Source organism: Lissotriton vulgaris, chromosome 7 (genome assembly GCF_964263255.1).
Source record: "Lissotriton vulgaris chromosome 7, aLisVul1.2, whole genome shotgun sequence".
Lineage (NCBI taxonomy): Eukaryota > Metazoa > Chordata > Amphibia > Caudata > Salamandridae > Lissotriton > Lissotriton vulgaris.
In genome coordinates, this window is record NC_141695.1 from 1,668,937,669 (window position 1) to 1,668,963,436 (window position 25,768).

Genomic DNA, 25,768 nt, shown 5'->3' on the forward strand with positions numbered 1-25,768 from the left:
ATACTGTGAATATTTTTTTACAATGTCATGCATTAACTTTTGTTTTATGATTTAATTAGGTATCAGAAACTTTGATTTTTAAATAAGAAAGATAACGTTTTACTTCCATTATATGATCAAATAAAGACTGTAAACGTTACATTCTAGTGCGGTGAATTGATATTTACATCTACGCTAAGACTTAACTGTATGCATGAGATATATAATAAATGAGAGTGTGAGTATAAAGGTAGTATTTTCCAGGGATTCCCCTTTGACTTTTTTGAATGACCAATAAAGCCATCACAACTTACCACAACTTCCTCAAGCATTTTAGTCGGACAAGGCCTTGAATGAAAAGTAAATTTGTCCTCCTCTGCCTCTTCACGCTTTGCCTCACGCTCTTGGATCCGCTTGTCAAGTTCCAAATTAAAGCCGATAGGCTTGGTAGGCTCCTTCACAGACTGTTTCTTTGGAAGGATCAGTGCCCCATCCAGGACCCTGTGATCCAATTCCTGGGCTCGAAATTTGTACCTGTAAATGGAGATCACAACTACAGTGAGCAACAGTATTGTATGCTTAAATTAGGCACCATTAAATCAAGCCAGAGCATCTAGCACTGAAATAAAGCTTGTAGGCACTTCTGACAGACACATACTGTTGCAACTTCTCCAGTTCTTCCGCCTCTACTTCAGCTGTACTTTTGCAGGTCACCGGGCGGTGACGCTTTCTTGTCTCCAGCTGTGGGGTCTTGGGATTAGTCAGCTTGGCTTTCATGCATTTCAATGGTGATGGACCTGCAAAGAAAACAGCAGATTGTAAAGGTCTATTAGAGAATAAATTCTTCAAAACAGTAATGTGGCCACAATACCTCAGCCAAGCATCGAGCAAAACATCAGAAATGTTTCACCCCAAAGCAAGCATCTGCAGTAAAATTGAAGTGGCAATGTAGGAAAGTGGATCATGCAGTGTGGTTGCGAGACCTCCCTATGCAATAAAGTGACATTCATCACGTTCAGTTAGGTCCTATAACAACCTTTATCTGTCAGTACTGAGTAGCTGTGGCACAGAGCAGTCAGACTTAGGGACAAGTGTGAAGCATATAGGAGTACTAAAAAAAAAATTTTAAAAGAGGAAAGTCTCTAGTTCGTGTTGGATTTTTAATCTTGAGATTGGTACCAATGACAAATCAAAAGAAACCAGATTTGTTTTTTTTTTAAAATAAAAACCCACAGGAGATGCTATTAGATTGGATAGTGGTGTTTCCCAAACCGGGTAAGGATGCTTCAGAAAGCAGCTCATACCAGCCAATCTCATTGCCTAATCTTCACGGGTATACTGGCAAAACAGCTGGGTCCCCTTACGCCGGGTAAAATCGATCCAGATCAATCTGCTTTTATACAGTCCGGCAGAGTAGCGATAATACTAAGTGCATCTTTCATCTCATAGACAAGGCCCACCGCACAGAGTTGAACGCTCTCCTCCGGTCAGTGGACGCTGAAAAGCGATCGGGTGGATTGGCACTTTAGATAGGACCCTTGTACACTGGCTTTGGTGAGTGCAGCATCTCGATACCTACTCTCTAAACCTAACCCCAGGGCTTAAATTAGGGTGAACGGGGTAAATTCCACGCCATTTGAAATACAGAGGGGGACCAGCCAGGGGTTCCCGCTGTCACCCCACCTCTTTGCCCTTTATATTGAACTGTTGGCCCAGAGGATCAGAGATAATCCAGAGATAGTGGGCATCTCCTTTGGGTAGAAGACAGTTAGTCTATACGCTTATATAATCACTTCTTTTGAGTCCCCAGCTCGATCAGTCCCTGCTTTTTTGATGGAGATGGGAAGACTACGGTCAGGCTCAGGTTTGCACGTTAATGTGGGGGAAGTCCTCTACCTGGGTCCCAGGCAGCCAGTCCAACGCCCCCCCCCACCCGTAGGCACGAAGTTTGCGGGCATTCAGATTTATTCTTCTATCCTTTACCTGGGTATTGAACTGGCAGCATCAGTGGCCCAGACGCTTCATATCAATAATTCTAAATTCCTCCAACGGTCCACAACAGATCGAAATGAATGGCAGTGCTACTCGCTCTCCCTGCGCTGTACCTGTCAGACTATTGCAGTCTGGCTGCCCCCGGGCACTCTACAAGCTCTTGAGCTAGCAAGCAATCATTTCATTGGGGAGGGAAGAAGGCCCAACTACGCAGAGACCTGAGCTGTCCGAGACCAGACGAGGGGGAAGTTGGGGGGGGGGGGGGGGGGCAGGGGGGGGTTTAGGGAATGGGGATTCCCAATGTCCAAGAATATTTCCGCGCAGCACAGTTACGGTATCTTGTGGAGTGGAAACACCCCGAATCCCAGAAGAGCTGGCTCTTCCAAGATAGAGCAATAGCTCATTTGGATCTATGGAAGGTCCCCTCTCGTAAGTGGATACACAGACCTCGCAGCCTCCGGGTCTCCCCCTACTGTTGGAACCAGGACCACTGGCCCACTTAGGGTAGCATGGCACAGAGTGGGAAGGCTAAATTCAGAAGGCAATTGTGACGTACTTGCACAGCACATTACAACACCCCAGCGTAAACCCACCAAAAACAGTGCAGCGCTGGCGATAAGGTGTGCAGGCAGGACACCAGGCTGGGGGCTGACACGCAGGGCAATGACAGCGCACTAACGTCAAGGGGCAGACAGAAGGCAAAGGTTGGGTCTCAGCCTCACTTCAGTGGTTGCAGAAAGGGACCCCTGCACAGCTTTCACCCTCCCCTTTCTGGACAGTCCAATGCCCCCTCAGCACACTGCACCAACCCTCCTAGGTTCCCGGGGCTGGGTCAAGGTCTCTCACCAGCTGACCAAAAGGAGCAGTCGGCTTAATATGTGGACACACTGGGGCGTTCTGTTCTTCTCTAACAGTCAATGCATCAGGTGCTGGCACATCAAGTTGTAACCATGGCCCCTCCCACTAGTAATGGTCATCTAGTACCATGGCAACCATCAGGACCCTCTTGCGATGCTAGGATGGCCCCTGTACGTCAAACCAATATTAAAAGCTAAGAAGCTACTGCCATTTAATGAATATAAAGGACCCTCCCCCAGAACTGGTATGCCATTGAGCTGTACTAAGGTGAAGCGGGTGAAGTCATGAGTCAATATTAGTTGGCTGTGGCGCGGGGCCAAGTTTGTGAGACTAAGGCGGATATATTTATAACATGTGATTTTGTTTATGTAGGAGAGTAGGGTCTGCAATCCTATGGTCACCCCAGACTTTTGCTTCACTGGTTTACGACTTTCCCTGGCTGTGGGCCTGCTAATCAGACCCACAGCCTAGCTGTTCTCTCTAAATTGACACACGTGTACTTTAGGTGCATTTACTAATTGGTATTGGTCACTCTTGTAAGTCCTTGTACAGTGTACCTTAGGTACTCAGGCCATAAGTGTACCCAAGGCCTACCAGGGGCTGCAACATGTATTATGACACCCTTGGCTGGCCATCCAAACTGACACAACTGGCTGATAACACAGCTGGGCCAAGGTGGTGTAATCACCCTTTGCTGTAGATATAGTATACCTATATCTAACCCAAAAGGAACACATACTCCTAGAAGTCACTCCTATGGTAGGCCTTATCAATCCTGAAGGCAGAGTGCTTGGAATTAAGTGAGATGGTGCTCTAGCATGAGCTGAGTCTGTCTGCAGCTTTCGGAACCATGTCCTTATAGAGGTTCCATAATAACGCTATACCATATACTCAAGTGCATTATAATCCTCGCGGTTATTGCCAACTTTGGCATCGCATTATCAAAACATGTTGTGTAAGGTGTCATACGCTTTGGAATACTACCCCCTCGCCAGTTCTGGCGACGGGGTAGCATTCCACCCTTCTAGAGGGATAAGACATGTATGCAACTAGAACCCCGGTTAAAGTTAACCCAAGCCTCAGCATCACAAAATGGATGCTGCTGCCACAGACACAAGTCTGACCTCCTGCTGCTGGGAGTCCTTCCAGCAACGGAGGCCAGGACAAAAGGATTTCCTGCCTGGGGAGGTGCTAGCACCACCCCAGACAGGACTTAGTGTATCCAGATAGGCAGGGCTGAAAGGAATGAGACATGCCTGGGGCACACAAGGTGTCCCTGTGCATACCCCGGTTCAAACCAGTTGCTGGGGCACTCTAGCCCCAGTGCGAAACCGGACAAAGGATGGGGGTGTAACTACCCCCCTTCCTGGTCCCACCCATGGGAGGGACCTAGTCACTAGTACAGCCCCCTTGATCAGAATAAAGGTAGGAGCTGGTCCCATTCCAAATTAGATTATCCTGAACAACTTTACAAGAAACTCTAGACTTCTTCAGTCTTCTGTGGAGCTGGAACTGTGGTTCCAGATCCACACCGACCCGAAGACCACCCTCAGAGGCACCCTGATCTACCGACCTCCGGGACCACGCACACAATTCGGCGAGGACATCACCGACTTAGTCAGCCTGCACGCCCTCCCCTCCGCTGACTACATCCTCCTGGGGGACTTCAACTTCAACCTGGAGAACAACAACGACTGCAACACCAGCACCCTGCTCGCCAACCTCGCCAACCTTGGACTCAAGCAGCTGGTGTCCACCCCCACCCACCTCGCCGGACACACACTCGACGCCATCTTCTCATCCAGCAAAGACATCGCCTTCAGCCACGCCACAGAACTCCACTGGACGGATCACAGATGCATCCACTTCACCTTCAGAAGAACGACGATCCACCACCGCCAGCAACAGGTTGCCCGTAGAAGCTGGAACAAGATCACAGCCGACCAGCTCGCCGCCTCCCTGAGCCAGCACCCTCCGGCCAGCTCAGCGAACCCCAGCCAGGCCGCCGACAACCTCACGAAGTGGATCAGTAACTGCGCGGACGAACTCGCCCCACTGAGGACCCCGCCCAGCAGACCCGGCAGTAAGAGAGCCCCATGGTTCACCGACGAACTCAAGAGCTCCAAGAAGAACTGCCGAGCCCTCGAGAAAGCCTGGAGAAGGGAACCCACGCCGGACAACAGGACCACCCTCAAGCTCGCCACCCGGAAACACCACCAACTGATCCGCATCGCCAAGAAAACGGCCTTCAAGAACCGACTGGACAACAACGCACACAACTGCAAAGAACTCTTCAACATCGTGAAAGAGCTCTCCAACCCCAACGCCGGAAACAACGACATCACCCCTTCGCAAGACCTCAGCAACTCCCTCGCCTCCTACTTCCACAACAAGATCGCGGACATACACAACAGCTTCAGCACTCAACCGACGCACGCCACGACCGCAGCAACGCCACCCACCACCACCCTCCGCGCCTGGACCCCGGTCAACACCGAAGACACCGTCCACACGATGAACTCCGGATCTCCGACCAACCCCTGCCCTCACCACGTCTTCAACAAAGCCGACGCTGTCATCGCACCCTACCTGCGGGACATCATCAACACCTCATTCAACACCGCCACCTTTCCCGAGAGCTGGAAGCACGCCAAACTCAGCACTCTACTGAAGAAACCTACAGCTGACCCCACCGAACTCAAGAATTACCGCCCCATCTCTCTACTCCCGTTCCCAGCCAAAGTCATCGAGAAGACCGTCAAACAGCTGGCCGCCTCCCTCGAGACAAATGGATCCCTCGACCCATCGCAGTCCGGATTCCACGCCAACCACAGCACCGAGACCGCCCTCATCGCCGCCACTGACGACATCCGAGCCCTGATGGACAACGGGGAAACAGCGGCCCTCATCCTGCTAGACCTCTCCGCGGCTTTCGACACGGTCTGCCACCACACCCTAGTACAGCGCCTCAGCAACGTCGGAATCCAGGAGAAGGCGCAGGAATGGATAGTCTCCTTTCGACGGAAGAACACAAAGAGTCCGCCTACCACCGTACAAGTCAGAGGCCACCGAAGTCATCTGCGGCGTCCCCAAGGATCCTCGCTGAGCCCGACTCTTCAACGTCTACATGAACCCCCTCGCGGCCATCGCACGCCAACACAACCTCAACATCATCTCCTACGCCGACGACACCCAGCTGATCCTCTCCCTGACCAACGACCCCGCCAGAGCCAACCTGCACGAAGGGATGAGAGAGGTAGCCGAGTGGATGACGACGAGCCGCCTGAAGCTGAACTCAGATAAGACGGAGGTCCTCATCCTGGGCTCCTCGCCCTCCACCTGGGACTCCTCCTGGTGGCCCCCCGCCCTGGGCACCGCACCCAAACCGACGGACCACACACGCAACCTGGGTTTCATACTGGACTCCTCCCTCTCCATGACCAGGCAAGTCAACGCCGTCTCCTCGTCGTGCTTCAACATCCTGCGCATGCTTCGGAAGATCTTCTGGTGGATCCCCACAGAGACCAGGAAGACCGTCACCCAGGCCCTCGTCACCAGCCGACTGGACTACGGCAACGCACTCTACGCCGGAACCACCGCCAAGATCCAGAAGAGACTCCAGCGCATCCAGAACGCCTCAGCCAGACTCATCCTCGACATCCCACGACACAGCCACATCTCCGGACACCTAAGAGACCTGCACTGGCTCCCGGTCAGCAAGAGAATCACCTTCCACCTCCTTACCCACGCACACAAAGCTCTCCACGACCAAGGCCCGAACTACCTCAACAACCGAATCAACTTCTACGCTCCCAAACGCCACCTCCGATCCGCCAGCCACGCCCTCGCCGCCGTCCCACGCATCCGCAGAGCCACTACAGGAGGAAGGTCCTTCTCCTACCTGGCCGCCAAGACCTGGAACTCCCTCCCGGCCGACCTGCGCCTGACCCAAGACCACCTCTCCTTCAGGAAGAAGCTCAAGACCTGGCTGTTCGAGCAGTAGCGGCACCCCACTCTGGGGGGGGATAATGCTTTCTATGCCAGCGAAGAAGCAATATGGACAGCCCTCCTGCGCGGTAATGAAACACCAGGGGAAACAGTAAGTGTAACGCCAAAAGAAAATGTCACGAACAGCGCATATGCACTGTTGGCGTTACCGTGACTCGTAATCCAGGCAAGAAGAACAAGTTACTTACCTTCGGTAACGCTTTTTCTGGTAGATACAATATCTGCCTGTGGATTCCTCACCTTGTGAATATCCCCTTGCGTCAGCAACATTCGGAAATTCTTTTTGTAGCTTCGCGCCGGCGTGGATGCGGACGACAGAGACACGGCTCCGCTCGCGACTCCGCTGACGTCACAGACGCCTATAACAGGCCCACGCCGGCGTGATAACATCAGTTCCGCCCTTTTTTCCGTGCCTTCGAGGCACACGGACGGACCGATGACAGTAGATATATACACAATATACACAGTATAGAAATCAAGGTAACAGTGTGAAGTAAAAACATTTGACAATAAAATAATTCATTAAAGATACTCTGGCAAAGAAGAGTGGACAACGGGGAGGCGGGTGGGTCAGTGAGGAATCCACAGGCAGATATTGTATCTGTGAGAAGTTGGCCTGATATGCAGTGTTCACTATTCTAGTGATCACTATGTATCAGTCCAAACAACCCTTATGGTGATTGGTTGTAAGTCAACCTTATAGACCAGCTATCCTAGTAGCGTGGATACTAGCAGTCTTCGGGCTAAACTCTAGAGGGCGTGTTAAGCCAGCTGTTATACCATCACATATACCCCTTGAACACCAAGTGAAAGGACACCACACAAGTTGTTATGAAAATAAAAGTATATTTATTTAGATCACAACAGCCATGTACTCTTTATGAGGACAGGGTACTAAGCACACAACAAAACTCTTACGAAAATACTGTAAGTTGCACAATTTACACAAATGCCCGAGGGGCACGGAAAACCATATACTATGGAAGTGGAATGCGAAATTACTAGCAGGTAAGTACTGGACTAATAGGCTTTGGAATCGCTAGGACTACGTTAATGAACCTTCAGATTACTAGTAGGAGGCCTAGGGGACACTGGTGCAGAGTGTGCACTCTCACACGGGATGCGGGACAAAGTCTATGGGAGCTAGTAAAAGCACAGTTAGTGTTCTCGGGCGAACCCGATAAGGTAGGTCGAAAACGACAGTGACTCTGGACCCTTGGATAGTGAGGCTATGCTGGGGCACCGAAAAGCCGAAGTTACCTAGCCCAGGGGCTGCGGCTGCATAGGTCTGAAAAGACGTCGGGAATCCTCGTTGACGAACCAGGAGCCTGAAGAAAGAGTTGCTGACAGGCGACCAGAGAAGATTGTTCGAAGTGATCCAAGCCTGGATCGAAGATGGATGACACCTGAAAGCAGAGCGGACCAAGTTCTTAACCACTAGCCAGTGATCAGATGGCACCGGATGGTAGTCACCTCGACCAGGTGAGTGGGCGACGCTGGGCTCTGCAGTCTCACGGACCAGGAGGCGTTGTCGGCGACCAGGATGGAGGTGCGAGCTGTCCCACGATGGTTGATGCCGTCGACATCGCTGGACCCAGGATTGGGGCAACAAGTCTTGGCAAATTCAAGCCCACGCGGTGGACCTAGAATGGAGTCTGGAGTGGACCAGGAGGGTCCGGGGTGCTCCTCTTTTGGAAGGGAGCAAGGGCCAGTCTGGAGCAACCAGACCAGCTGCGTTGTTGTCGGGCGTCGTCGGGAAGGCCACAAGCCAGCGGGCTAGTAGCCAGACAACGCGGTGAGCAGCAAAAAGCAGAAGGGCCCCACACAGATCGTGGAGATGCTGGGGGGCTGGACTTCGGTGCTGGAGCTGCTCAGGGTCGGGGCTTCTCGGACCCCAAAGCACTCACCAGAGGATACCTCGGCGGTCGTGCTGGATAGAAGTTTTGCAGTTCTGATGATGGCCGGTCCCTCGAGGTCTCGTCGCACCTACGGTTCTCAGCTTAGCTGTAGAGGTAGGTAGAGGTCAGAGGTGCCAGGGAAGCCGGGTCTCGTCGAGCTGGTCAGTCAGATTCCGGAGGAAAGACGTGCAGCAAACCGCAGAGTTCTTAGATGGTGCCTGCGGATGCAGGGTGACTACTCCTTAGTCACAAGGGAGAAATCTTGAGAAGAGTCGAGAGTTCCTTTCGTGGAAAGTAGTTTCTTGATTCAAAGATGATCTGGAAGGGTCCCCGCTCCTGCCTTTATCCTAAAGAAAGGGGTGGGTATGCGACTAGGTCCTGCCCTAGGGGTGGGACCAGGAAGGGGGGTGGTTACACCCCTCTCCCATGCTGGACTTTCCCCAGGCCAGGGGCTGGTGTGCCCCTGGAACTGGTTCTAGCCGGCAGATGCTTAGTGAGCACCGGGGTGCCACTTGCAGTCACCTTCCTGTAAAGCCCTGCCTACCCAGGATACACAAAACCCTGTCTGGGATGGTGCTAGCACCGCCCCTGACAGGAAACCCTTTGTCCAAGCTCCCCTCGCTGGGAGGACTCCCAGCTGCAGGGGGTCAGACTCGTGTCTGTGGTGGCAGCATCCATTTTGTGATGCTGAGGCTCGAGTTAACTTTAACCGGGGTTCACAGTTACATACATGTCGTGTCCCTCTAGAAGTGTGGAATGCTAACCCCGTCGCCAGAATTGGCGAGGGGTTAGTATTCCAATTCGTATGACACCTTACTCGACATGTTTTGATAAAGCAATACCAAAGATAGCATTTAACCGCGAGGATTATAATGCACTTAAGAGTATATGGTATGTGTTATCATGGAACAGCTATTAGGACTTGGTTCCGCAAGCTGCAAACAGGCTCAGCTCATGCCAGAGCACCATCTCACACGATTCCAAGCACTCTGCCTTCAGGATTGTCAAGGCCTGCCATAGGAGTGGCTGATAGGAATCTGTGTGTCCATTTTAGGGTTAGATATAGGTAAACTATATCTACAGCAAGGGGTGATTGCACGACAGCTGGGGCAATGTGGTGTAGCCAGTTGTGTCAGATTCAGATGGCCAGTCAGGGGTGGCATAATACATGCTGCAGCCCCTGGTAGGCCCTGGGTACACCTATGCCCTGAGTTACAGGGTCTGATAAGGTGGCCCAGTACCAATTGGAAATGTACCTAAGGTACATGGAATCCATTTTAGAGAGAGCAGTAGGCCTGGGGTCCTGATTGGCAGGGTCCCAGGCCAACTAAGTCGGAAAACCAGCAAAACACCAGGCAAAAAGTTGGGGGCAACCATAGTCAGGTATCCACCTTCCTACATGGGGTAGCTAAATACTTGGGTAGTGCATGGCAGACACGTATAAGGAGGGCCAAGCCCACCCCCCCATTCAACCTAACTGCCAGATGGCCCTCTGGTAGGATGTTTTCATGGTTCTCATGTATCTGTTTTTAGTGTATATTTTATTGACTTTAGAATTTGGGTAGTATGTGATGCTGTATTTATACAAGGATTGGTGGGTTCTTGTTTTTCATCTTTTTAATTGTATTGTATAAATTGCATACTTTTGTGATGAAATTTTAATAGAGAGCAGTAACATCCGAAGAGGTCCGATTGCTATGGAACAGCATGGAGAAGACCAAAGAGACAATAATACAGTCATGTAAGTACTGATAGCTATCATAAAAACCATGGCGGAGGAGGGAAGACATAGGCTCACCTTAGTTAAAAAGATGACGAAGGACAGCCTGTCCCACTGCTGTATCCGCCTCGGTGATGGCATCCAAGCATTAGTGCTTCGTGAATGTGTGCCTGCTGGACCACGTGGCTGCTCGGCAGATCTGATGAAGCGGCACACCAGCAAACAGGGCGGGAGAGGATGACATCGCACTGGTGGAATGAGCCCTCACTGTAGATTGTAGAGGCTTGCTGGCCTGATGGCAGAAGACAATGGCTGAAGAAATCCAACGTGCAATAGTTGGGTAACAGGGCGCCCTTTGCGCATGCGTCCGTAGGCAATGAACAGTTGATCGGACCTGCGAAAAGGGGTCGTCCTGCTGACGTAAAATTTAAAGCATCATGTGATGTCCAAAGAGTGCAATGGTTGCTCTGCCGGAGATTGAGGATCAGCAATGAAAGTCTTTAAGAAACCAGGCTCATTTAGATGGAAATCCGTAAGCACCTTTGGCAGAAAAGTTGGCTTGGTGCGAAGCACCACAGTCCGGTATAAATTGACGAAAATGAGGTGACAGTGAAAGCGTGAAGATTACTCACGCGATGAGACGTCAGAGCAAGGAAAAGGGCTACCTTCCAGGTTAGAAACTTTAAGTCCGCTCTATGCATAGGCTCGTAGGGCGCCTTCATTAGTTGGCGCTAAGACGACATTGAGATGCCAAGTGGGAGGAAGATGCCGGAGGTGGGAACTTCCGGAACAGTCCTTTGAAAAACTGACGAACATCTGGAAGAGCAGAGAGAGGAGGAGTCATCCTGCCGGAAACGAGAGATTGCCGCCAAGAAAACCCAAAGTAGCATGGGAAAGCCTGGATTGAGCCAGGTCCAGAAAGAACGGAAGTAGCTGCTCCATAGTGGAATGGATAGGATGGATATTCGTAGCCACACACCAATGGCAGAACCTCTTCCATTTTAGCTTGTAAGTCTTAAATGGTAGACGGAGCTCTGGCCTGAGCGAGAATGTATCGACATTCCGGCGAGATATTTAAATGCACACATTCAAGGTGCTCAGGTTCCAGGATGACAATTGTAGAGAGGAGGGGTTTGGATGGCAAATTTGACCCTTGTCCATCGTCAGGACGTTCGGTCGAGGATGCACTTGCACTAGGACATAAGGAGCAACTCCCAAGAACCATGCCTGACGGGGCCATCTGGGAGCGATCAGGAGAATGTGGCAGGGCTGCCTCCGCATCTTCCACTTCAAAAATATAAATTGCCAGCCACACAATTACTCAAATCCTCATTTTTTGAAGGAAAAAAACCAAGTGAAACTTCCTGGTTGATCCGGGTATATCACTATAACCCTTTTATTATTTAATTTTTATCTTTTTTTGTGTTTGATGTATGAAAAAGACACCTTATTGTATTCTATTTTGCTCAAAAAATGCTTATTTACAACTCAGTTACTTACAACACAAAAAACACACATAGCTAGTTGTATATACACAATTTGCTTTGATATATACACTCAAATAGTCATAATTACGTGAAGACAAGAGTTATTCAAAATTACGTAAAGACAAGAGTCACAAGTATGCACTCGAAATTTAGAATAGACAATTGATTACAATCATAAGTCAGTGAACTACAATTTAATGTAGTTAGCTCAAAAAAGAAGAAGAAATAGACTCCAAATTAATTCAGTCTATTCAACAAATAAATGTCTAATCTTTTTTACGCATCTTCCACAGCACACGAGGCACCAACGGAATCGGAGGAAAAGCGTAGGCGAATAGATCGCACCAATTCATCAAAAGGGCATATCTGCACGACCTGTGGTAGGGGTGCCAACTTGCATAAGCTGGGCATTTCCGGTTCTCCGGCGTTGCAAAGAGATCCAGAGACTGACGACCCCATTGTTGAAAAGAGGTTGAGTCAGTTGATGTAACTCCCACTCGTGGGTCGATGACGTGGACCTGCTGAGCGAATCCGCTAGGATGTTGGAGACGCCCGGCAGATGCAGCCGTCAGGGAGACATGACGGATTGCCCAATCCCAGATCGACTGAGCCAGCCGAGACAAGAGGGGAGACCTGGTTCTGCCCTGCTTGTTCACCGTGCATACTGGTGGTATTGTCCGTCTGAATGAGCACTGATTCCCCTTGAATCACAGGAAGGAACGACTTGAGCGCCAGGTAAAATTGCCATCAGCTCCAGCCTGTTGATGTGCCAGGAACGATGAAGCAGAGACCATTTGCCTTGGATCGAAAGGCCTTGAAGGTAGGCGCCCCAGCCTTCTAATGAGGAGTCTGTTGTGAGCATGAGTGGTCGAGAGGAAAGAAGTTCCTGTCGCAAGGTTGCGCCCACCATTGGAGAGCTGATCTCATGCGAGCGGTGACGTTCACAAGGTCGTTGAAAGAATCAGAGACCTGGCGCCACTTTATGTCCAACACCTCCTGAATGGGGCTAGTCAAAGTCTGCAATTTGGGATCAGTGCAATACAAGACGATGCCATCCCCATAAACTACTTCAAGATCCAGACAGAAACTGACAGTCTTGCTCGAATCAGACACCAAGCGAAGGATCTTCTGTTGATGCTCTTGGGACACGAATGCCTTTGGAAGCACTGTGTCCAATGTTGCTCCCAGAAAATTTCTGCTTTGAGCCGGTTCTACCTGAGACTGACATTGATGGTCATGGTGGAGAGATCGAAACATGTTCTGACAAAGACAGGTGTGTTGAAGCAGATGTTTGCTAGACTGGCTTGAGGAGGCAGTCGTGTATGTGAAAAAACTCCTAGCCAATAACAATATGGAGAACAACCAGCATGAAATGACAGCAAAAGCAAACTAAAATGTCAGTTTAATAAACATATTTAAAAATCATACAATTGATCTTCTGCCACTGCTCGAGCGCTTACGGAGGGATGTCGAGATTTGGAAGAAACTGCCTATCTCTTTGATGGGCAGGGCCGCACTGTTTAAGATGATGGCGTTGCCCCGCTTCCTATACGCTTTGCAGAACTCACAGGACCCGGTCCCAACCAAGTACTTTGGCGAGATAGAGTCCCTGCAGCGGGCACTGCTGTGGGATGGGCGGCCGAGAATATCACTGCTTAAATTGACTATTCCCTGCTATGACGGTGGTATCGCACTACCGGACATGCGGCGTTATTATTGGGCGTCCCAGCTTGCGGCGGTTAACCATGGCCTCTATGGCCCTGCGGTAAGTCCGGGCTACGCCATGGATCGGTGGCTAGTTAACGACGGTAACTACTACAGAGCTCTTTACTCCAGGTCGTTGGATCGTAAGTTGACGGGCCCCACCAGAACGATGGTACACGTATGGCGTGCGGTCACGGACACCCTTGGCTGGAAAGAGAAGATCACTTTGGCCACTCCCCTGTATGACTCGGATGCGCTGGGGAAACTGTGGAAGACCAAAGGTTTCGACCGGTGGGACACCATCGGAATATCTAAAGTAGGTGACATGGTTGCGCGGGGGAGGATCAAGTCGTTTGCCTCGCTGCAACTTGAGTACCAGCTGGCGTCGACGGAATACTTCCGACACGCCCAGCTTAGCCATGCCCTCTCCCCCCACATCTCTGATGGTGGTGCTATCCCTGAGTCCTCGCCCCTGGAAGATCGGGTGCTGGACGGCCACATGCCGGACAGCGCCATTTCCCTGACCTACAAAAAACTGATCAACGTGAGGGTGGACTTGCTTGAACGACTGCGGATGCACTGGGTGAATGATGGCATAGAAATGGACGACGAGGAATGGCAGTCAGCGGCCTCCTCCCCCAGGGAGGTGGCCATATCGGCGCGGTTGCGTCTGGTCCAGTTGAAAATTCTGCATAGAGTGTATGTCACTGGCCCCAGGCTCATCCACATGGGGCTTTCCACGGATGGCCTGTGTCGGCGGGGTTGTGGTATGTTTGCCACCTTCCTACACATCCTCTGGGAGTGTCCTGGTGTGGCCCGGTTCTGGAAGCGAGTGCATGAGGTGATGGAGGAGGTGACTGGAGTGGCCCTGCCGGCCGAGGCTCGACGTTGCCTCCTTAATGTGTGGTGTCCGAATGACTACAGTGTGGCCCAGACCCGATGGGTCACCTTAGGCAACATGGTGGCCAAAAGGGACATTGCCCAGAAGTAGGGTGCGCCCGCTCCCCCTTCCCTTAGCCTCTGGGAGAACAACATGGACTGGTGCATGCTGCGGGAGAAAACGGTGTATGTGGCCAGGGGCAAGCCCAGAATGTGGAGATCAGTGTGGGGTGCCTGGAATTCGTATCGGGGCGATTTATGCGAACCCCCGCTTGAGCCGGATTTGGAAGTCCATTCCTCCCCATAGATTGCAACCCTTCCCGTAATTCCAGACAGAACATCCTGGAATGATACCCCCCCCATACCTTCGTGTCGCAATTGCTATTCTGAGCTGTGTTGGATGTGCGGCCCCAGGCCCCCCTCCCGCTGTGCCCCTTTACTACTTATGTACTGTCCTCGGCCAAATCTTTCTCTTCTTTCTCTCCTACTTTTTCGTGCCCAGGCACTTCGTTCTCTGGTGGCCTTTCGGGGCCCTCATATTCCTTTTGTTTTTCCTTCCAAGTTGTTCGTAATTGAAAATTAAACCTGACTGCTTCTGCGCACTGTTTTGTACATGAGTCTACCTGCTACCTTATTGCTGCCTGGCCTCCGGGATGTATGGCTGAATAGCGGTGTACTTTCTTTCTATAAATAAAGGTTTTCCAAAAAAAAACAAAAAAAAACATACAATTCATAGTAAGATATATACCCTATGACAATGAAAAATTAAAAACAATCCATACATAAAAATACAAACAGTATCAGTTTATACACATTTGAAGGTTTCCAACCATAGCAACCAAACAGTCAGTGGCGAATGGAGTCGACGCGCGTTTCGGCATCTTTGCTTGAACATCAATACGTTATATTTAAATAGGTCTTGGAAAAACACGAAATTTATTGGAAATGATTTGACAGTTATGAGCTTTGGATTTTTTTTAATAGTATATGAAATATTTTAATAGAAACCGTTTAATTGCACTTTTATATGTGATTAATTTGGGAATTTTCTTTATACATGTTTCAGATTATTGTATGTACAAAATTTGTGGCTCCTGAAGAAGGCGTGTCCTACGCCGAAACGCGCGTCGACTCCATTCACCACTGACTGTTTGGTTTCTATGGTTAGAAACCTTCAAATGTGTATAAACTGATACTGTTTGTATTTTTATGTATGGATTAGGTTTTTAATTTCTCATTGTCATAGGGTATATATCGTACTATAAATTGTATGATTTTTTTTTTTTTTAAACTTTATTGTTAGGAAGGAATAGTGGTCAATCAATTGCATACATTCAATTTGTAATCTTGCATTTCGTACATCTTATCTGTGCAATAATTCGCGGGCTACATTTTCGTAATTAAGACATAGTTCCTGCTGTGTCAAGGGTCTCGTCTAAGCATTCAATATTTGACATCTGTTCACAACGTGCATTTCCTCGATAACCCCTCCTCCCAATTTCAGTGATGACTAGGTCTCCTTCCATTTAACTACTAAGAACAAACTCCCGCAACATATCCCCCCCAACCCTGTGTCATCATATCCCCCGAACTCCCCCCACAGCTCGTAGTCACCTGCGCCGCTGATCGTATCGCAAGAAATGGCCAGGCCAGTGCCACCTATGTACCCATGTTATATGCCTGAGGCCACCCCCTAGCAGTTGTTCATTCACTCCTCCTCCCCCTCGGAGTCCGATTCCTCTCCCTCTGGTAAGGGCTCACAAAGCTCCCCTCTGTACAAGTTCCATGCCGCCCAGACTTTGTTCCATTTCCGGGGCGCCGCTCGAATCACATAAACCGCTCTCTGTCACCATTAGGATGTCCATGTTTTTAGCCCACCTATTGGCGGTGGGTACTTCCGGCGCCCCCCATTTCTGTGCTATATCCCGCTTAGCTACGGTCAATGCCAGTGTCGCCCAAATCAGTTCATATCTACCCAGGTCGTTCGGGTCCCAGATGTTTAGAAAGCATTTACGCGGTTCGGGCAAGACAGAAAGTTTGAGGGCCTGGGAGATGGATCGGAGCACCGGTCTCCAGAATTCGCGTATCTGCGGGCAGTCCCATAGTGTGTGGAACAATGTCCCTTCCTCCCCGCAGCCTCGCAAACAGTAGGGGTGTGTTGCTCTTTGTATTTTGTGCAGCAGTGTTCATGAAGTCTGTTATTAATCTATCTTCCAAAGGAGAGGATTCTGGTAGTGTGGTGCCGGCAGGGATGGCCTGTAGTAATGCATGCCTAATCTGGACATACCTAAACGTTTCTGTGGGTCCGAGGTTGTATTGCTGTTGCAACTGTGGAAATGGTAATATTGAGTCACTTTCCCAGAGGTCTCCTATCGTAGAAATACCTATTGAGTCCCACCGGTCAAACCCCTTACAGCCTCTCAGGTTCCCCAGCGCTTTCGTGTCCCATAAGGGTGTCATTTTAGTGAGTCGGCCTGCCCACCCCAGACGGGCCTGTGTCACGTGCCATAGTGCCGCCGTGTGTTTGGTCGGACCGATCAGGGCCTTCAGTTGCGACTTGTTGTAAAGTACGGACAGCATACAGTCCGTCCCCAGTTGCGACCAGTCTGCCCGATAGGCCGGGTCGTTCTTCGGGGCGTGGATCCAGTAATTTACAATCTTGAGTTGGGCCGCCCAGTAATAGAGCTGAATGTTGGGGAGCGCTATGCCACCCTCGTACCAGCTCTTTACCAGTTTGTCATATGCTATGCGCGCCGGGCCTGTGTTCCAGAGCAGGACCGTGACCAGTGCCACTATCTGTTGAAAATAACGCTGTGGTACCAGGTGTGGAGTATTTTCCAGTACGTAAAGGAGTCTTGGGAGGGCCATCATCTTGTACAATGCCGCCCTGCCCAGTAGGGACAGGGGGAGGGCCGCCCAGTGCTTAACATCCGCTCGCAGGCGGTCTATAGGTGGTTTTAGGTTGTTTACGAAAAAGTCTGTTTCCCCGCTCGCGATGATGATACCCAGGTACTTGAAAGAGGCCGACGTCTTAAGCATAGGACAGTTCCCCTGTAGTCTCGGCTCTGGGCCTTTTAATGTGTATATGGTGGATTTCGACCAATTGAGAGTGTAACCCGATGTGCGCCCATGTGTGTCGCAAAGGTCCAGTAGGGCTGGGATGCCGGCCTCGGGTGTGGTCATGTATATGAGCATATCGTCTGCGTATAGCGAGACTTTGTCCTCCCATCCCTCCTCCCATTTGATGCCCGCGAATAGTGGCGTTGATCTGATTTGGATGGCCAAGGGTTCAAGTACCAGCGCAAAGAGCAGGGGGGACAGGGGGCAGCCCTGTCTGGTCCCCCTGCCCAGTGGGAATCTAGGCGACGTGTGGCCGTTGGCCACCACTTGTGCCACGGGTTTTGTGTAGAGCAGCCGTATCCACCTAATGTATTTTGGGCCAAAACCCATGCGTTCCAGCACCACAAAGAGGTATTCCCATTCTACTAAGTCGAACGCCATTTTGGCGTCGAGGGAGAGGATTACCGCTTGTTCCGTGAGGAGGTGCGCACGGGCCAACACTCCGTGGACTCTCCGGAGATTCAGCGCCGTACTCCGGTGGGGCATGAAGCCCGACTGGTCAGGGTGGATTAGGGTACTAAGATGGGGCATCAACCGGGTAGCCAGAAGTTTAGCTAGTATTTTGGCCTCGATGTTCAGTAATGATATCGGGCGGTATGAGGTGCATTCTGTCGGCGGTTTTCCGGGCTTGGGTATTGCTACAATCGTCGCTGTGCGTTGGTCCAGCGGTAGCTCTAGTTTGTCTCTACTCTCTAAATACATAGCTAGTAATGGGGCACTGAGGTCTACAGCCATGGACTTGTACCATTCTACCGGTATTCCATTAGGGCCCAGAGCTTTACCTGACTGTAACGCCTGGATCGCCAGCTGGATTTCTTCCCCCGTTGGGTCTAGTTCTAGGGCGTCGCTATCCTCCTGTGTAATGCTGGGGATGGTAGTGTCTGCAAGTGTTGCTATCGCCATTTGTCGTGTGACCCTCCGTCCCGGTGTATAGATGCCCTGATAATGACGAGCCAGTTCGCCCACTATTGCTTCCGGGTGTACCAGTGTCCGCCCATCCTCCGTATTGAGTCTATGGATACCTCTTACTCCATTCCCTCTCTTGTCCAGCCACGCTAGCATACGCCCCGCTTTGTCGCCCACATCATAGATTCTATGTCTAGTGTTCGCGATGTATCCCTTCTCTATCGTTTTGAGGTGGGCTAGGTATTGTTGCTGCCGGAGCATGAGTGTGTGTGTCGTGGTCGGGGAGGGGTCTGTCATATGAGCGTTATTGGCCGTATCTAGTGCAAGTTCTAGGTCTGTAAGTTCCTTCCGTGAGTCCCGTTTGTGTCCCGTAATCGCCGCAATGGCCGCCCCCCTGAGGACAGTTTTGTACGCCTCCCATAGGATGGAGGGTGACTCCACTGTGCCCGTGTTTTCAGTAAAATACAGTGACGTTGCCAGTTTGAGTTTCTTTCGGATCTTGGGGATTTTCAGGAAGTTGGGGTAAATTGGGTATGGTCGTGCATTTCGTTTCCCTCCGGTGGTCAGTGATAGGACGATCGGAGAGTGATCTGAAACCCCCCTGGGTAGTGTGTCTAATTTTTCTACCATATCCAGTCCCAAACCCAATGTCATGAAGTAGTCTATGCGAGATAAGCTGTTATGTACCGCTGAGTAGTAAGTGTAGTAAGTGGTCTCTGTGTACATTTGCCGCCCGAGGTCTACAAGGCCCAGGGCTTCCACAAAGTCTGACAGTGGTGCAGTACCTCGCGGTCGGGTTCTGGAGGGAAAGGTGTCCTTAAGTGGATCCATGACTGCGTTAAAGTCTCCCCCAACAATCATGTCGCCATCAGGGAGATCAAGAAGGAATTTGCCCAGTGCTGGTAAGGCCACCGAGTGTAGGGCTGGGGGAATGTATACTGAAATCACATTTAGGGCCCTGCCCTCCCATTGTCCGTGGATTTCTGCAAAGCGACCCTGGTCGTCTGCCACACGGTTGGATACCATAAGGGGGGGGGGGGGGGGGGGGAAGATCTTCTCACCAGTATGCCCGTTCCCCTGGAGCCAGTAGTGAAGTCGGCGTGGATCGCCATTGTGTACCCACGTCTGTCTAAGGCTTTGCAGGTGGATCCCGTGAGATGGGTTTCCTGTAGGAGGACCACATCTGGGTTCTGCAGTTTTATGGCCTGGAGGACCAAGCCTCTCTTGATTTTGTCACCCAGGCCCCGGACATTCCACGTCAGTATGCGCAGTGGGGGAATCGTTCCGGTTGTGGAGGGGCCCTCCGCGGGCGTGTGATTAAGTGGCCTGGCCATTGGGTTGATGAGGGAGTCTGGCACACAACGTGTGCTGTGGCTTAGCCCAGGCGACGACTAGTGTCGTGTCGTGTAGGAGGCATGCTGATGCCAGGGTGATACTACTGTGTAGGTGGTGAATGATGACTACAAACAAGAGTAAACATTTCAACAAATAAACTTCAAACCCATCCCCCCTCCCTGCTACCCTGCTCCACGGGCAAACTCCCGCCCGCATCCCCAACTTTGCAGAGTGCTTCAGCCCTCCCCTAAACATCTTACTTGCTCGTAGGGTTGGTGAGTCCCCTCTGGGCACTGCCTGTGCCCACCCTACTCAGCTACGTCCGAGCCACGGTTCCGCGGCCCACACAGTCTCAAGAAACAATACAGGTAAGTGTTACACCGGAGCCGATTGTCCAGAGTCCAATGGATCCCTCTCGAGGTCGGAGTCAAGTTCTGTCTCGCCTCCCTGGTGTGGTCGGTGGGAGGACTGACTGGGCGATGTCCGTTCAGTTTGGTGTCGCGGCTGGTCTCGCTGTGAGCGGTGTCGTCGCCCTGCTGGCCGCCAGCCCTCCAGCCATTCTTGAGCCACCTCCGGCGTGTCGAAAAACCAGGTCTTCCCCTCGGCCACTATTCGAAGTTTAGCCGGGAACATCATGGAGTACGGCAGTTCTCTGTCGCGCAGTGCTTTCTTAACCTCCGTGAAGGACTTACGTCGCCTGGCCACCTCTGCCGTGTAGTCCGGGAAGAACGCTAAGGTTGCATTCTGAATCCGTACTGGTGGTGAGTTCCTCGCCGCCTGTAATATTGCGTCTCTGTCCCTGAAGTTGAATAGCCGGGCTAGCACCGGTCTTGGAGTCGCCCCAGTCTTAGGTGGGCCCCCCGGGACCCTGTGCGCTCTCTCTACCGAAAAGAAGTGTGACAGGCCCTTGGGCTGGAGCTTGTTCTTGATGAGGTCTTCTACATAGAGGTCCATGGCCCCCTTCCCCTCTGTCTCTGGAAGTCCAAGGATACGCACGTTGTTACGGCGTGAACGCCCTTCCTGGTCGTCCAGCTTGTCGTGCAGGAGTTTGGTGACTTTTTGCATCCTTTCCATGGCCAATTGGAGCTCTGAGGTGTCTTCTACGAGTGATTTCGTGACCACTTCCACCTGCGACACCCTCTCCGCCATTTTGTGAAAGTCCGCTCGCAGCAGAGATACTTCTGAGGAGATGGCGCCCACTGTGGTTTTTACTTCTGTGAGCGTTTTCATGATGTCTTCCAGCGTTATTGTCGTCGTCTTTTCCGCTACCTGGGCATGGCCCGTGGAGGATCGCCCTGTAGTTTGCTGCTGCCCTTGGTGTCCATAGGCGAATTTATCCAATTTGGCTTGTGTGGATCCGCTCCTGAGGCCTTTTCCCGCCATGGTGCTGGGGCCTGTGGGTGCCAGAGATATGTCCCAGGTGACCGCGGCTTGTGGGCCGATGGAGGTCTCCGATAGGCGTTATCAGCCAGCCAGGAGTAGGTCTCACTGGACGGTAGCGCGGGAGTCTAGGAGGCGCTGATGCGTACCGTGTCGTCGTCCCCGATAGTCTCTCTCCGGGACGGAGCTGTCACTGTGATCCCCCCCCCCCCCCCCCCCCCTGCTGTTCTGCACTGCACCTTAACCCGTGCACTGGACTGGCCGCCGTGCGATGGGTCACTGCTGTTGTGTCGACGCTGCTGATGGCGGGCCCGGGGGTTCCCCTTGCGTTCCTCGTTGATGCCCGGTGTTGCGTCGTCCCCCCGGGGCACCTTCCAACTGTCTTCTGTTCTGGCTCGTTGTGCGGGCCCTCAGTCTCCCCGCTTGCATGCGGTGTCTGAGATTGCCCCCCGTAGCGTCGCGGCGCCAGTTATGTCTTTTTTCGGGGGGGGGGGGGGGGGGGGGGGGGGTTGCTGCAAGGTAATGTCCCCGTTCCGCGTGGCCCAGGCTGGGGTTACACTGACCTCTGCACCGGTCTGGTCCTGCTTGGCGTTAGCGGCAGCCTGCTTGTCACCGGAGGATTCCGCCAGTAGTTGTAGGCTTGGTCTGAAGGTAGCGCTATGCACCGGGGTGCGATCACCGTTTCCGGCCGGCTCCGCCGCACTTCCGCCGGGGTCCAGACTCTACGCAAGGCCGGTGCTTCGCCTCCCGCTGCAGGCCCCAACTCGCCTCACGATGCTGCTCGGGCTCCGGCGCTCCGATTTCTTCGAGACTTGGACCGGTGACACCGCTTGGGTCCCGGACTCGAACGCCGCCGCTTCAGGCGCGCTTGATGGCGGATATATGTGACGGATTTATGAAAAGGCTGCAGTGCCCTCGGGAGCTCTCACGCTATGCGGCCGCCATGCTTGGCTGCTAGCCACGCCCCCCAATTGTATGATTTTTTTAATGTTTATTAAACTGATGTTTTAATTTTATAGTTTGCTTTTGCTGTCATTTCATGCTGGTTCTCCATATTGTTACTGCCTAGGAGTTCACATAGATTATTATCTCTGTCCTATGAGTAGAGTTTTACTCTAGTTTTCAGGGGGTCCTTGCTTTGCACAATCTTGAGGAGGCAGTCGTCCAGATATGGAAAGATTTGGACGCCTCGGAGACGCAGGTAAGCCACTACTGGAGCCAATACTAGTGAAGACACGAGGGGCGGATCGGAGGCCGAAAGGCAACCCCCTGAACTGGAAGTCTCTCCAAAAGCATCGGAAGTACTTGCGCTTCCGGGTGGAACGAAGAATTGGAACATGGAAGTAGGCATACTGTAGGTCGATGGTGGTCATGAAGTCGCCCATGGAGAGCAGACGCAGGATCTCTACCAGTGTTAGCATACGGAACCATTGGCTCTTGAGGTACCCGTTGCGCTGGCAAATCCAGAATTGGTCGCAAGTCTCCCATTTTCTTGAGTATTAGGAAAAACGGGAATAGAAACCTTTTCCTCAGAGACTTGGGAACCACTTGACTGCACCTTCCTGAATTAGAAGACACTTGATGGAAAAGCTCCATGAGGTGGGGAGAGGCGGGCCAGACGGTGGAGAGTGGGGGGGGGGGGGGGGGGGGGGGTTGGGGGGGGTGTACAAAAGTCATTGACGTTTGGCAGTGGATCCACTATGAGGATTTTCCCCTGTAGGATTTTGATGGCTGCTGTCGGGAGGACTGCTGCTGGTTGGAAGAGTAAAGTTGGTTACCTTGATGGTAGGAGCGGTATGGAATGGAATGGAAATTGCACTTGTATAGCGCGTAGCTACCCGGAGGCCTCGCAGCGCTTGTGAATGATTACTTAGTGCGGGCTTGGGGTAGATTAGCAGGTGTTAGCAAACAGGTGCGTTATCAAGGCCTTCCTGAAAGACATATGGTTGTTGTGTTCCCGAAGAGAGAGTGGGAGGGAGTTCCAAAGTCTCGCCGCCGTATGAGAGAAAGAGCTGCCTCCCCAGCGAGCTCTCTTGATTTTGGCGGAAGTTGCCAGCTGAAGGGTGCAAGAGCGAAGGGAACGGGACGGGACATATGGCGTAACCATAGGGTGTAGAATTACAGGGCCCGTTCGATGGAACGATGTGTAAAATACACATGGCTTTAAATTGCACTCTTGCCGCCACAGGAAGCCAATGGAGCTCCCTTAGTGCGTTCTTAGCTGACTGCCAGCGGGGGATGTTGTAGAGTAGGCGCGCTGCACTGTTCTGAGTGACTTGGAGCTTCTGAGTAACGGAGGTCGGGGCTCCCATATAAAGAGCGTTCCCATAATCCAGGCGGGAGAGTATCAGGGCCTGGACCATGATCCTCCTCGCCTGGAATGGGAGCAAAGGGAGCACCTTCCGCAGCATCCTCATTAGCCCAAAACGGGTGGCGGCCGTCTTGGTAGCCTGGACCGAAAAGTCAAGTGCTCTATCGAGCCAGATCCCAAGACTCTTTATCTGAGACTTAGGGACGGGCCTAAACATGGTGGCCAGATGGATGCAAGGGCAGAGGGAGAAGGGTTGCCCAGTAAGATGATGTCTGTCTTCTCCCCATTAAGCTTTAAGCAGGAAGTTTGCATCCATCTGGCAACAGCCTCTAGACAGGGGCCTAAGGTGGGAGACGATCCCTCAGAGTGGTCTAAAGAGACCACCAATTGGGTATCGTCCGCGTAGGTGACAATACGCACACCAAAAGGGATGGACTATCCTGTCCAGAGGTTCCATGTAGGCATTAAAGAGGGTAGGACTTAGGGAAGAGCCCTGGGGGACCCCGCACCTAAGTGGGTGTTTGGGAGACACCGCTTCACCATCAAAGACTTGAAAAAAAAAATCGCTCATCCAGGAAGGATGTCAGCCATTCTAGGGCCGCACCCGACACGCCCATGCCCGCCAAACGATGTAATAGCGTGGCATGGTTAACCGTGTCGAACGCGGCGCTAAGGTCAAGTAGAATGATGGCGACTTTTCCTCCCCGATCCAGCACCGCTCTTGCTTCTTCCGTTACCGCAAGGAGGGCGGTCTCGGTTCCGTGCTGAGGACGGAAACCTGTCTGAGAGGCAGCAATAGGCTATTGGACTCTAAATAGTCCATTAGGATGTTATTCACGTGCCTTTCAAGCAATTTACTCAGCCACGGAAGAAGAGAGATGGGGCGATAGTTTGACCAGTTGCTCTGGTCGAGGTTGGTTTTTTTTAACAAAGCCTTCACCATCGCACATTTCCAAGATGGTGGAACAGATTTGGAAGAGATGGACACGTTGAGAACGTCTAAGATGACTGGACGAACAACGTCCAAGACCTTGATGAGGGTCTGAGGAGGTGCTGGGTCGTTGGGGGAGCCGGAAGTAATCTTAGGGATCAGTTTGTCTAGTCCAGGGGTGTCGAGAAGTGGGATTTCCTCAAGCTTACAAGGAACAGAGGGAGCAGAGGTGATGGGGGATTTTGGATCATCCGTGATGTTAAATGAGGAGTATATGGCCTGAATCTTTTGAGAAAAAAAGACGGCCAGATCATTACAACGGTTTTGAGCGCCTTCAGCAGAGGGGCGCTCAGCAGGAGGCGATATCAGGGATTTAGCGATTTTGAAGATTTCCCTGGGGGCATTCGCCGCCGCATTGATTTTCCCTTCATAAAAAAAAAAGAGCTTGTGCTGTCTTTATTTCCATTTTATAGATTTTTATGGCAGCCCTATACTCCGCTTTCCTGGATTGAGAATAGTCCTGCCCCCAGGCTCTCTCGAGTTTTCGGCAGGCTGATTTCCTGAGTCTGAGGGCGGGTGTATACCATGGGGCAACTTTAGGTCTTCTCAGTGTTGCAGGCACGTTTGGGAAGGACCTGGTCGAGGGTATTGGAAATCCAGTGATTAAAATTATTAGTTGCCTTACTAGGATTGGTTTCCCTTGCAGGTGGATTTTTGGCGAGGGCCACTTCCCAATCAGGCAAGGGAAGAGAGGGCCATTTCCTACCTCGATGCTTGATCAGGTTCTGAGAGGAAGGGGGAGGGTTAGTGCACCACGTGAAGGGAATTAAAAAATGGTCGGTCCAGGGTAGGGGAATCGGGGTCTCCACCAAGAGGTTATCTATGTTACTGTAAATGTGGTCAAGAAGATGACCTTTAATGTGTGTAGCATGAAAGCCCTTCTGGCATAAATCCATGGCTTGCAGGTTGGAACAGAGATTGTTAGCCGATGAGTTATAGGGGTCGTCTAAATGCAGATTAATATCACCAAGCAAAGTGAGATTGGGAGAGGTCAAGATGACACTTGCGACCAGATCTATTATCTTGGTGATAAAGTTATTGAGGGGGCCAGGAGGGCGGTATGCTAGGATGCCCGAGAAGGTGGTAGTGGGAGAAAGTTCTAGCGAGAAGTGGAGACTCTCACAAACTGGTGTGGTGGTAGGAGTGACGCAGCACTTATAGCCGTCCCTGTACATAATAGCCAGTCCACCACCCCTCCCA

At 51.5% G+C, this 25,768-nt stretch overlaps 1 protein-coding gene across 5 annotated transcripts in view; it reads right to left on the minus strand.

Annotated features, from left to right (window-relative positions):
• Nucleotides 1-25,768, minus strand: part of LOC147706257 (targeting protein for Xklp2-A-like) — a 118,978-nt gene that overhangs the window by 24,002 nt on the left and 69,208 nt on the right. For all 5 annotated transcript variants that reach the window (XM_086932690.1, XM_086932693.1, XM_086932695.1 and 2 more), the window contains 2 exons: nucleotides 638-776; nucleotides 294-513 (listed from right to left, as the gene is read on the minus strand). In XM_086932690.1, the coding sequence (XP_086788816.1) occupies nucleotides 294-513; nucleotides 638-776 (359 nt within the window). The remainder of the gene's footprint in view (nucleotides 1-293; nucleotides 514-637; nucleotides 777-25,768) is intronic.